This window comes from Perognathus longimembris, chromosome 22, assembly GCF_023159225.1.
Source record: "Perognathus longimembris pacificus isolate PPM17 chromosome 22, ASM2315922v1, whole genome shotgun sequence".
Lineage (NCBI taxonomy): Eukaryota > Metazoa > Chordata > Mammalia > Rodentia > Heteromyidae > Perognathus > Perognathus longimembris.
The window spans coordinates 8,540,402-8,553,105 of NC_063182.1; the positions used below are offsets into that span (position 1 = coordinate 8,540,402).

The window sequence follows — 12,704 nt, forward strand, 5'->3', positions numbered from 1 at the left end:
AAAAAAATTAAAAAATAAAAAAATAATTGGGGCTAGAGGCGTGGCTCAAGTGATAGAGTATTAATTGAACAAGTGCCTTGAGTTCAAACTCCAGTATTGCTTCCAAAACAACCAAACCCACCAACCAAACAACAAAAACCCACCCAAAGTAGGATTATGTGTAAGATTCCTCTGCTCTTAAGGTTTCTTTGTTTGGCAGTGCTGGGGACTGAATGGACACTCTTGAATTCTTTGAGTTTGAAAGGATTGTTGTGGTGGATGGAAGTAGAGCGCTCGGTCAGGAGAAGTTACTTCGGTGGTCCTCTGGGTGGGCTTAGGACAGCAGAATAGGTTCCCGGGGCAGCTTGGACCCCCCAGAAATGGGGGAGCAAATCCACCGGGGAACCTATCCCAGGTTCCGACACCAATGAAAGGATCTGTCCCGGCCATCCCAGAGGACCATGCGGAGATAATCACAGACAGGAGAAGAAGGTTCATAAGGAGGTTTATTAGTGGGGCCATAGTTCCCACGGGAGAGGGAGCAACATGGCATCTGCACCTTATCCAGGGGGCAGCTTCTCTCTCTGGGGGTACAGGGGAAGTAGGTAGGTAGTGAGTAGTAGTGGCTCATTAGGTATGGGTGGATCTGGGGGCTAGTGGGAGGAGCTGAGGACCTGAGGCTAGGGAAATGCTAACAGAGTTCACTTTAATAACTCTTTGCTCTATGACAGTCATTGTGTCCAGTCCTAGGGATAACAATGCAGACCTGCAGTCCACGCAAGAGAGGATTATGGGAGGTGAGCTAAGTCCAGGATGGAAGCCAAGAACAGAGCGCTGCCCGAGCCCCTCATACCCAATCCCAGGGGAGTGGGGAGAGGCCACGGAGAGATACTGGAGATGGTGGTCCTGTTTTTCTCTTTAAAATAAAGTCAAGTTCCATCTGGACTGAAAGCCCAGAGGAGGGAGAGGAATGTGGAGAATTCAGTCTCCCAAGCATGGGCGGTGGGTGGGGCGGAGCTTAGCCCCTGGTGTGAACCAGCAGGCGGCAGGGGGAAATCTATCTCCCTGTGGGGTGTGGAGGGTCCTGGGCGACCCCTGGGAGGGGAAGGTGGGAAGGGGGCCCGGCTGTCGTCATTGGTCATGGTGCCATGGCCTGGCTCAGCCTCACATCCTCATCTGGGCTGCGTGCTGAGCCGGGCCCCAGGAGCCAGGCCCAATCTGTTTCCTTCTATTCTTTGACAGGAAGCTCCTGGGGAGCCGGCCCCCGCGCCCGGCCCGCCCCAGCGCTCCTCTTCTTCACCATGGACAGTCTCCACTGAGCGCTCGGCCCCTGGCCACCGACCCGGCTGCTATGGGAGCCGCTGGGCCCACACCACTCTTCTGGGCAGCCCTGGGCTGGCTTCTGCTCCAAGGTAAGGGGCGCCTGCCACGGCCCGCCAGCTTCCTCCCATTCCTGCCTGGCCATCCCGCCGGGCACACCCACCTTCCTCCCATTCCTGCCTGGCCATCCCGCCGGGCACACGCACCAGGGCCCCCCCCCGCACCCCCCCCCCCCCCCCGGCAGGGACATTCCACAGCCTTCCCATGAAGGAGGCTAGTTGGATTGAGGAGGTATCACCATTTGTGGGAAGTTTTCAAGGGGGACCCTAAAGAAGCTGGGCTTCTCCCTCTAAAATGTGGAAAGGGGCTGACTAGGTGTGAGACTGTGGCCAGAAAGCTCTGACAGTTCTAGAACAAAATTGTCTGTACATCAGGCTTCCTAGGTCATCTCCTCCTCCTCCTCCTCCTCCTCCTCTTCCTCCTCCTCCTCCTCCTCCTCCTCCTCCTCCTCCTCCTCCTTCCCCCTCCCCCTCCTCCTCCCCTCCCCCTCCTCCTCCCCTTCCCCTCCCCCTCCCCCTGCCCCTCCCCTCCCCCTCCTCCTTCTCCCTCCCATCCTGTGGCTTGAACTCAGGACTGAGCACTGTCACTGAACTTCTTTTGCTCAAGGCTAGTGCTTTACCATTTGAGCCACAGCTCCACTTCTGTTTTTGGGGGGGCATAGTTAATTGGAGATAAAAGTCTCATCATCTTTTCTGTCCGAGCTGGCTTTGAACCATGATCCTCTGACCTCACGCTCCTGAGTAGCTAGGATTACAGACCACCAGCACTGGGCTTTTTCCTTCTTCCTTATAAGCAGTTACAATCTGAGAATAACAAATGCTGACTTTAAGCTCTGGTCATCGCAAGAAGGTCTCAGGTTAGAGGCAAAGAATTATTCACCAAGGAGGATGTCATGGCACAGCCCTGGGGACTAGATGAGACAGGATCTTCCCCCACCCCCACCCCAGGCCTCTCACACAGGCCTCTAAGTTCTGATGCAGCTCGGAAGGATCCATTTGTTCATGGCTGATGGGAGCCTCAAGACAGACCAGGACACTCTGACTCACAGGGTAGCAACTTCCCTTTGGTCCCACCAAATCCCTCTGTGGAGATGTATGAGGCTGTGTTCTCAGCAGCAAAATCCCCAACGTACTTGGATGGGATGGGGGAGCTTGCAGGATGCTTCCACAGGCCCAGACCTCCCCCAGCTTCAGAGCCACTGCCCAGGCCCAGGTGTGGGCCAGGGCTTCCTAACGTCTGTGCTCACTCTACCTGACATTACCACCTTGAGTCTCTTCCTGTCTCTCTCTTGTTTTTTGACAGACTGGAACTCAGGGCCTTGGTCTCACTAGGTAGACCTTCTACCACTTGAGCCATACCCCCAACTGAACCTCCCTAAGTCTCCTAACTTATCAACTCTAATGCTCAGACCACTTACTAAAGCTTTGTTTGGGGTGGACTGAGGGCTCCTTTTGAGCATATTTGTGCCTGCAAAGGGACTTGAATGTGTGTAGAGACAGAGGGGACTTCAGACCTAGAGGATTTGAAAGAATTGGCAAAGTGAAATGTCTAGGACTGATTGAGCACGGACTGACTGGGTCAGGCACTGTATTAGAGGCTTTATATCCATTTCCTTCTCACAATAATTTATAGGATATAATATCATTTGCTTGTTTATTTTTGGCCCTGGTGACAGCAACCAGGCAACCAGGCAACCCGGGCTTTGACTATGCTGAGAACGTATTCTAGCACATAGCTGCTGCATCCCTAGACCCTCCTTTCCAATATTTTTTCTTTTGCCAGTCCTGGAGCGTGGACTCAGGGCCTGAGCACTGTCCCTGGCTTCCTTTTGCTCAAGGCTAGCACTCTACCTCTTTTTTTTTTTTTTTTTTTTTTTGCCAGTCCTGGGCCTTGGACTCAGGGCCTGAGCACTGTCCCTGGCTTCTTTTTGCTCAAGGCTAGCACTCTGCCACCTGAGCCACAGCGCCCCTTCTGGTCGTTTTCCATATCTGTGGTGCTGGGGAATCGAACCGAGAGCTTCATGTGTAGGAGGCAAGCACTCTTGCCACTAGGCCATATTCCCAGTCAGCACTCTACCGCTTGAGCCATAGCACTACTTCTGGCTTTTTCTGTTTATGTGGTACTGAGGAATCGAACCTAGGGCTTCATGCATGCTAGTTAAGCACTCTACCATTAAGCCACATTCTCAGCCCTCCCTTGGATTTGAATGAAGAGAAAAACTTAAACTCAAGTCAGATAGTAAATGACAGCAAGAACTTGAATCCAAGCCAACCAGACTCTAAAATACATGGTTTGAGAGGTGTACTAAACTATGCTGCTAAGGAAAAGTGGGGCATAGATGTAAACAGATTGGAAGGAAATGAAGCAGGTGGGGGTTTGGAATTAGAGACCAGGAAAATCAGAAGTTTCTATAGCCACAGTTCTTTAGGTGTCTGCATGCCCAGTAATTAGAAACCCCAGGCTCACAACAAACAGATGTTTCCTAAGTCCCTCCCTTACTCACAGAGGAATTTTGACCGGTAAGAAAGTGAGCGAGGACAGGGTGGCAGATGTACAAAGGGAGCAGGTCACTGAGACTTGGTGTTTGTGACTTTGGAACTCCTCCCAAGCTTCTAGATGGTTTTCTTTCTCAGGCCCTACCCAACTCAGATAAGAAAGACATAAGGCATGCCTGGTCAGTAACTGACAGTTTCAAGATGGCCTTGCATCGGAAGGATTCATTTCTCAGCTAAAAGGGATTTTTTTTGTAGCCTGGATTTCTTATAAATGTTAATTCTTCTTTGACTTTTCTACTCACAAGGGAATGGGGCTATCAGATCTTGACCTGGAAAAACATGGCCCACGGTTTAGGAAGCCTGGGCTTGGAAACAATTCATTTTACACTATGCAAGTGATAGTCCCATGGAGGAAGGTAATGGCTTAAGGAAAATAAACAGACTGAGCAGGCTGCCACAGGCTGAGGCGGGTCCCTGGCACCCCGCCAACTCTGTCCTCCCAGGTCTGGGCTCCATGTTTCCCTGATGATGAGAGGCCAGTGGAGCGGCAGGGCCAGGCCCTGGGGTAGCTGTCCCAGCCGGAATAGAGGGACGGGAACCCAGCTGGGCGGTTCCACTTCCCCACGTTGTTTTCCTTTCACATTGTTCACAGGTTTCAAGAATGAGTTCATTGTGGAAAGGGAGCAAACACAACCTGACCTTTCAGGATCCCCCCCCCCCCACACACACACATACACATACACATAGCTCATGTACCTCTGTCCAGAGGCCCACAGACCACACATCACAAAGGGAACCGTGAATGTGCAACTAGGGCCTCCTAGTAACTGACAATAAAATGCTCCTCTTTCTAGAACCTTTACTGCTCTGCTGCTCAGACTCCAGATCTTGCTTCCTGTGCAGACCTCTGGCTAGGGGAAGGCAGAGAGAGAACCCCAACATAAACACCATCTTTCCCTTAGGGCAGGGCCAGGGTGACAATCTTCACAGGGAAAACAATGTCCCAAGCCTAGATCTATATTGCTAGTCTGTCTTTAGATATGCCACTAATTTAAAAATAATAATCTTTTGACCTTGGGTCAGGTTGGCTTAACATCCCAGTAGGACTGGAGAGGAAAGTATTCTGGGACTCTGAATGTCAAGGTGGTTGTGATGATACAACTCAGCCCCTGTCCAGAGCTGCTGCAGTATGAGCCAGGGTCCATATGCTTTAGTTCTGTGCCAAGTGTCTCCTTTCCACATGGGTGGCCTTGGACGGCCTGGATTCCTTTGGGGAGCCTGCAGAGCAGGAGGTGAAGGAGCTAGTCTATGTGTTTTGGTTTCTCTTGCAGGTTTCTACTCTCAACCCATAACAACCCAGACCTCTCAAGGTAAGATGAATTTAAAGGGCCCACTCCAACATTTGGGCCTAGGAGCTTAGGACTGATGTGAGAAGAGGGAGCTCTGAGCCAGTTTTGCACTGACTGCAGGCGACTGGGGCTGGGGCCAGAGCGCTCAGAGGCCCAGTCAGCTTGGCCTAAGTCTGATATGCCTTGAGAGACCAGAGAGATTAGCCAGGCTCCAGTGGCTCACACCTGTCATCCTAGCTACTCAGGAGGCTGAGATCTGAGGATCAAGGATGTCTCCAATTGACCACTCACCCCCCCCCAAAAAAAAAAACACCACAAAAAACTCAGAACTGGCATTGTGGCTCAAAGTGGTAGAGTGCTAGTCTTGTTGTTTTTTTTTGTTGTTGTTGTTTTTGTTGCCAATCCTGGGCCTTGGACTCAGGGCCCGAGCACTGTCCCTGGCTTCTTTTTGCTTAAGGCTAGCACTCTACCTTTTGGGCCACAGCACCACTTCTGGCTTTTTCTATATATGTGGTGCTGAGGAATCGAACCCAGGGCTTCATGTATACGAGGCGAGCACTTTACCACTAAGCCATATTCCCAGCCCTACAGTGTTAGTCTTGAGCAAAAGAGCTCAGAGACAGGGCCCAAGCCCTGAGTTCAAGCCCCCACAACCAAGGAAAAAAAGAGAGAAAGAAGAGAGATTAATGGTTGAAGTAGAGGAAGATATGGACAAAGACCAGCAAATACCAGACATGAAGAATAAAGAAGAGTCAGAGCAATAGGAAGTAGACCTTCTGCCACTGATCATTTGTTACAGGAGTTTTCAACGGTCGCAGACTGACCACAGAGCCAACGTGGTCCCACACAGGTGGGTGTGACCACCCAGATGCCAACCTCCCACATCCCAACCCCCAGCCGTTGAGACCTGCGTGGATGTCAGGGGTCCTTGGATGGGCAAGGGAGTGTGGTGTCACCTCTTCATCGGCCTCTGTTCTTGCAGGAAACCAATCTTCTTCAAAACCCGGCAGTCCAAGCCTCGTGTCCACCACCAGTGCCCCAGGTACTTGTTCCCTAAGATTATACATGCTACCCAGGGAAAGTCTCGAGGTGCAGAGGAGCTAGACAGTTTTGCTCTACAGGCAAATATAGACATATAGGAGAAGAGACAAGCAAACAAGCCTCACATTGGAAATTCCAAGCAGGGGGACAGGTCCTGGGGAAGGGAGTGCGTGAGGAACCAAAGGTCCTGAGGGGCCCAGGTAAATATCAAAGAGAGAGTACAGAGGGAGTAGCCTTAGGAGTTGAGCCCAAGAAGGAATTAAGCCAACAAGGGAAGATTGTGAAGATTGGGTGGAGGGTGGGAAGATACAATTTAGGCAGAACAAAGATAAAGGGCCAGAGGTGAATCAGAGAAATCATCCCTTTCAGAATTGAAAGCGGTCAAGAAAAGGATCGGGGCCTAACAGGCCTCTGGGTGCTGTGCTGGCTTGAGGTCCTGAGCAGGCTACGTGTTTCCTAATCCACAGGCGGTGCACAGGAGGCCTCGCGGGGCTCCCCCGCGCCCCCTAAGCCTGTAGTGCTGAGCTCAAGCACGGTGGATGGTCACTCCCCGTTCTTGCTGGGCCTGACTCAGTCTCAGACACAGAGGCACACTTCAGGACTCGGTGAGCGCCCAGGGCTGGTGGGGCAGAGGTGACCCTGGGTTTATGTCTGGGTGGATCCTTCTCCTCTTCAGGAGGCCCTGGAGTTGGGGGCTGGGGAAAGCATGGGGTGCTCATGAGGCCAGGAGCCCACATCGGCTGCACCCTGGTTGCACAATAATAATAAGTTTGAAGAGGAGTAGAAACAGGAAGTTGAGCCTGGTTACAGTGAAGGTAAAACAAACCTGGGCTTGGGACTGAACGGCATAAAGTGCAAGGAGGGGAGGGGAAGGGACCCCCCAAATGAAGGGGAAGAGCGGCAGGAAAGGTTGGGAAGGGTTAGGTCATCCTATATCTTTGCCGTTTGCTTCAGGTGCAGACAGGGGGACCCCACACAGCAGAAGCAGCAGCACAAAGGGAGGTATGTCCTGCGCATGCTCACAAGGAAGAAGAGAGACACTGGGATAGGTCTCTGGCCTTTTCCCAAAGCTCCTCAAGAGCTATGTGTCTCAGATTTTTCATATGCCTACATTGACTTGAGAGGGGGGTGATTACAGAGAGGAAAATGGAGCAGCTACCAGGCCTAAAGTCCGTGAATTGAGTAAGGGAAGAGAGGGGTCCACATCACTTTTTAAAAGAGCCACGTACCTGCACCCCTTATCTAGAGTCCTGACTTGTGGGATCAGGGCCTAATGAAAAGCTTCTAGTATCTTCTTTTCTGCAATCTTAACCATTGGCCAAACAGAGATGACTGTACCCTGACCAGTCTGGCTTCCTGAATCTGCCGCATATGAGAAACCAATGGTGCTGGTCACATCTCCACAGCTAAGACCTCTGTCCTCATGGGATCTAGTCACAGTGGCAGATGTGGAAGTTTGTTTTTAAATAGGCTGTGCGGTCTCTGGTCTTACCTGGGGACAGGGGTGGGTGAAGTAGCTGTCTTTGGTAGGCCAAGCTAGTCCCCTTCACTGATATGCCGAATCCCACCCAGTTTCAGAAACATCTCAAAACGCTACTTCCAGTTCAGTCACCGCGAGCCTGAGGACAAGGGAAGACTTGACCATGGTGCCCAGCCCCACTTCAGAGACAGTGCTCACTGTAGCTGCCTTTGGTGAATAAGGAAGAGAAGGGTGGGATGGGAAAGGGGACCCCACTTTAGGAAGTGATTTGGAGTCTGGGTCTAGGAGCACAAGTTCGAGTCTCAATCAGTTGTTCCAAGAAGGATGGTTTGATGAGCAAGGCCCTGGTTGAGGAAAGTCCCTGTTGTCTTGTCAGCCATCTTTTCTTGACCCCATTGGGATCCATGGCTACTGCTGGACTGTGGAACTTTCTCTGGCTACAGAGAGCAGGCTGACAGCTCCTTTGTTGTGTAGAGAAGTGGAATCCACTTTGCTCCCAGAGCCCATCTATATTGTGCTTAGCGCTGTCAATCTCTCTCTCTCTCTCTCTCTCCCTCCCTCTCTCTCTCTCTCCCTCTTGCTAATATTGGGCCTTGATCTCAGGGCCCTGCACTCTCACTTGGCTTTCTTCACTCATGCCTCTGTTTCCAGCTTTTTGCTAGTCAATTGGAGATAAGAACATCTTAAATTTGTCTGCTTGGGCTAGCTTTGAACCTCAGTTCTCAGATCTCAGCTTCCTAAGTAGCTAGGATTATAGGCATAAGCCTCTGGCTTATTCAGCCAGGTAGTTGAATACTGGACTCGAGCTGCCCGCTCCTCTACCTGCCCTTCACCTCCTTCTTCTCCCAATTCAGGTGTCATCAGTTTCATTGTCATCCTGGTGGTTGTGGTGATTGTCCTAGTTGCTGTGGTCAGTCTCAGGTTTAAGTGTCGGAAGAATAAGGAATCTGAAGGTACCTGTGTTCACCTGCCGGGCTGAGGGACCTGGAGCTAGAGGCTAAGGCTGGTACTCGGCCTGGACTGAGGGAATGAACAGCATATAAGAACCATTTGAAGGGATAGATGGGCTTCTGAGTTCCAGCATGTGACCTTAGTTTGTGCCTTTGTGTTTTACAGATCCTCAAAAACCAGGGAGCTCAGGGGTATCAGAAAGGTAAGACTGTCAAAATCATAAGGGAGAAATCTCCTATCTGACTCCCATTCCTGCAGTACAAGAGGAAAACACTTCTACCTTCCACACACACCTAACACACAAAACATCCCCCCCACAGATACACACACACACACACACACACACACACACACACACACACACACACACACAAACTACAATCCTGCAGCTTCCACTGAGGCTGGGGTACAGTGTCAGGACGGAGATACACAGAAACCAGGTGAGCAGAGATGGACTGGACTCTTCAGCACCAGAGACAAACCTGTCTTCCTTCATGAAAAGCATAGACATACAGATTCTTGTATACACCATGTCCCCTCTAGGCTGAGGAAACTCTCATTGAATACCTACATGTGCCACATGTACCACGTGTAGTATTAGCTTGAACTCATATAGCAAGTGACTTGATTTTATTTTATTTTATTTTATTTTTTTTTTTTTTTTGGCCAGTCCTGGGCCTTGGACTCAGGGCCTAAGCACTGTCCCTGGCTTCTTCCCGCTCAAGGCTAGCACTCTGCCACTTGAGCCACAGCGCCACTTCTGGCCGTTTTCTGTATATGTGGTGCTGGGGAATCGAACCTAGGGCCTCGTGTATCCGAGGCAGGCACTCTTGCCACTAGGCTATATCCCCAGCCCAGATTTTATAACCTGGTCAACCTGGTCAAGATCAAACAAGCAATAGGTAGTGAAATTAAAGTCTCAATGTAAGTTTTTGTGTTTCAAAGCACATTCTCATTTCACTATGGTCCATTCCCTTGGTAGTGTGTGTGTGTGTGTGTGTGTGTGTGTGTGTGTGTGTGTGACTAGAGATTTAACTCAGAGCCTCACACTTCTTAGGTAGGCTTTCTACCATGAGCCATTCCATCACCCCTTAATAGGCATATATTTATTTATTTATTTATTTTTTGGCCAGTCCTGGGCCTTGGACTCAGGCCCTGGCTTCTTCCCGCTCAAGGCTAGCACTCTGCCACCTGAGCCACAGTGCCCCTTCTGGCCATTTTCCATGTATGTGGTACTGGGGAATCGAACCGAGAGCTTCATGTGTAGGAGGCAAGCACTCTTGCCGCTAGGCCATATTCCCAGCCCTAATAGGCATATTTTTGAAACAAAAAAAAGTTTGAAACCTCAGCCTCCAGTCCCGAGATTCTTCGTTGCCTCCTCCTGTCTGTAACCTCAACTCCCTCCCCACGCAGCTGTTCCACGGCCAATGGAGAGAAAGACAGCATCACCCTCCTCTCCGTGAAAAACATCAACATGAACAACAGCAAAGGCTGCCCCTCCGCAGAGAAGGTGCATTTTCTCTTTCCTTCCTTTCCTGAATGCATCTGTCCTGTTCCTGCTCCTACTCACTTCCCTACTCTGTCCCTCCAGAGACGTTTACCTTTCCTCATTCTGTCTTTATTTGCAGGTTCTTTAAAAGCAGCTCTCGGTCCTGGTGAGTCCAAGGATGTTGCAGCTGTTCCAAGACTGTGAGAAAGAAGAGGTGATATGGTAGAGGCAACAAAGCACATATAAATTATTTGTTTCATGTCTGCTCCCCACTCTAACGGCCCCTGGAGCTGCTCTCGATTTGGGAGTGGGCTACCATGAGAGACTCTTGCCCATGTGCAAGGCGCTCTAGAAATCTGACCTCCTCAGAACCCCAGAAGTGAGGAGTTGATACAGCAAGAGCAAGGAAGATGATGAGGTGAACTGATCCTTTCTACTTGCATTAAAATCATGTTCTGGCCTGCAGCCTAATTTCTTTTAAGGTCTGTAAGATTACCATAGCCTGCCTAGCTGCCTTTCTGCCTTTTCTTGCTTTTTTCCTCCCCCCCTCCCCACACCCCTGTCTCTTTCTTCCTTCCTTTCGTGAGACAAGGTCTCACTGTGTAACCTTAGCTGGCCTAGAGCTCACTGTGGAGCCCACACTGACCTTGAATTTGCAACCCTCCTGCTTCAGCCTGGAGAATGCAGGGATGACAGACCTTTGCCATCATGCCTGGTGCCCTCAAAAGCATTCTAGCAGCTTGGGGCCCTTCTTTTGTAAGCCAGCCATGTATGTATGTTCCTGGTCCTGTAGAAAGTTCTGGAAGTAACTTGTGAGGTGGAGAACTTCTTGTCAGGCCTGCCTCTTTTCACCTAGTTTAGTCAGTAAAGTTCACAGACCAACCATCTCAATAGAAGAGAGTAACAAGGGAATGTGAACAGGGACCCACCATCAGCAATATGGAAGCTTGAAGTCTGCAGAGCAAGAGATAGGAAGCTCAGCATAGTTAGACCAGAAAGTGCCAGTGGTGAGAGCTGAATAACACAAAGACAAATGTCTTCTGTCTGCTCCAGAGAAGCTAGGCATCACTTTGGTCCTAGCCATGCAATGAGTATTGGGAAAATTTGTCTTGAGGATGGATCTATAACTTTATATTGGCTGTTCTGTTTACGTCTCAAAAAGAGACTCAAGGATAACAGCTTTACTAGGAAGTCATTTGAAAAGAAGGGCTGGGAATGTGGCTTAGCGGTTGAGTGCTTGCCTAGCATGCATGAAGCCCTGGGTTCGATTCCTCGGTACCACGTACACAGGAAAAGCTGGAAGTGGCGCTGTGGCTCAAGTGGTCAAGTGATAGCCTTGAGCAAAAAGAAGCTCAAGGACAATACCTAGGTCCCGAGTTCAAGCTCCAGGAATGGCAAAATAAATAAATAAAATAAAAATAGGTATGTCTTAGAAATAAGTATGTCTTCTATGAGCTTGGTTTGGAAATGAATCGAGGGAAGAGTTGTGCGTCTACAGAGAATGATTTTTTTTAATCACCATCTGCCAGTCGGCAGTTTAGAACACAGGGCGAACAAGGCTTCTTCACTGCCCAGCAACAAGACGCTGTTTTCTTCTGGCTTCACAGTAGGATATGACAGAATACTTAGAACAAAGAGTTCCATTTCCCTTTCTCCTTACAAACTCTAGTAAGATGAGACTGGAGAACCAGATGTTAATGGCTCATGTTTATAATCCTACTCAGGAGGCTGAAACCTGAGAATTACAGTTCAGAGATAGCCTGGATTGACAAATCTGAGAGACTTATTTCCAAGTGACCAGTAAAAACCCAAAAGTGAAGATGTGGCTCAAATGGTAGAGTGAAAAAACACAAGAAAGAGCTTGAGGCTTTGAGTTCAAGTTCCAGTACTAGCACAAAACAAAAGAAAAACAATTCAAGAAACCTACTGAAACCTACAAATTTCCAGTGCTGGCCGTGAACCTGATCATATGTACATATGGTGACCAACACACTAGATATAAAGATGAGCTCATGACATTGTCCAAAAAGAAATGTACTTAGCCTGGCATCGTGGCTCATGCTGGTGATCCTAGCCACTCAGGAGGCTGAGATCTGAGGATCAAAGCCAATTAACCACCAGAAAACCAGAAGTGGCACTTTGGCTCAAAGTGGCAGAGCACTAGCCTTGAGCAAAAGACCTCAGGAACACCACCCAGGCCCTGATTTCAATCCCGACGACTAACAACAAAAAATGAAATATGGGCTGGAAATGTGACTTAGTGGTAGAGTGCTTGCCTAGCATGCATGAAGCCCTGGGTTCGATTCTTCAGCACCATATACACAGAAAAAGCTAGACGTGGGCGCTGTGGCTCAAGTGGTAGGGTGCTATTCTCAGGCAAAAAAGAAGCCAGGGACAGGCCCTGAGTCCAAGCCCCAGGACTGGAAAAAAAAAAAAAAATTGGGCTGGGGATATGGCCTAGTGGCAAGAGAGCTTGCCTCGTATACATGAGGCCCTGGGTTCGATTCCCCAGCACCACATATACAGAAAACGGCCAGAAG

The 12,704-nt window shown here is 49.8% G+C and overlaps 1 protein-coding gene across 2 annotated transcripts; it reads left to right on the top strand.

Moving 5' to 3' along the window:
- Window positions 1-1,252: 1,252 nt before the first annotated feature.
- Window positions 1,253-11,404, top strand: Ecscr (endothelial cell surface expressed chemotaxis and apoptosis regulator). Of its 2 annotated transcripts, none has more exons than XM_048331245.1 (11): window positions 1,253-1,391; window positions 5,186-5,224; window positions 6,003-6,053; window positions 6,186-6,245; window positions 6,712-6,849; window positions 7,199-7,246; window positions 7,817-7,936; window positions 8,579-8,677; window positions 8,841-8,877; window positions 10,089-10,185; window positions 10,304-11,404. In XM_048331245.1, the coding sequence occupies exons 1-11, from the start codon at window positions 1,331-1,333 to the stop codon at window positions 10,310-10,312; spliced, it is 759 nt and encodes a 252-aa protein (XP_048187202.1). In that variant the 5' UTR covers window positions 1,253-1,330; the 3' UTR covers window positions 10,313-11,404. The 2 variants fall into 2 exon arrangements, with proteins under 2 accessions (XP_048187202.1, XP_048187203.1); XM_048331246.1 differs by having other exon boundaries at window positions 7,823-7,936; window positions 10,304-11,403.
- The last annotated feature ends 1,300 nt before the right edge of the window (window positions 11,405-12,704 follow it).

What these genes read in the sequence shown, in the direction of transcription:
- Ecscr (XM_048331245.1), top strand. Translation starts at nt 1,331, where the DNA reads ATGGGAGCCGCTGGGCCCACACCACTCTTCTGGGCAGCCCTGGGCTGG. An exon ending in GTCCACCACCAGTGCCCCAG is followed by an intron (nt 6,246 to 6,711) that starts GTACTTGTTCCC and finishes CCTAATCCACAG; the next exon opens with GCGGTGCACAGGAGGCCTCG. An exon ending in AAGCAGCAGCACAAAGGGAG is followed by an intron (nt 7,247 to 7,816) that starts GTATGTCCTGCG and finishes AATCCCACCCAG; the next exon opens with TTTCAGAAACATCTCAAAAC.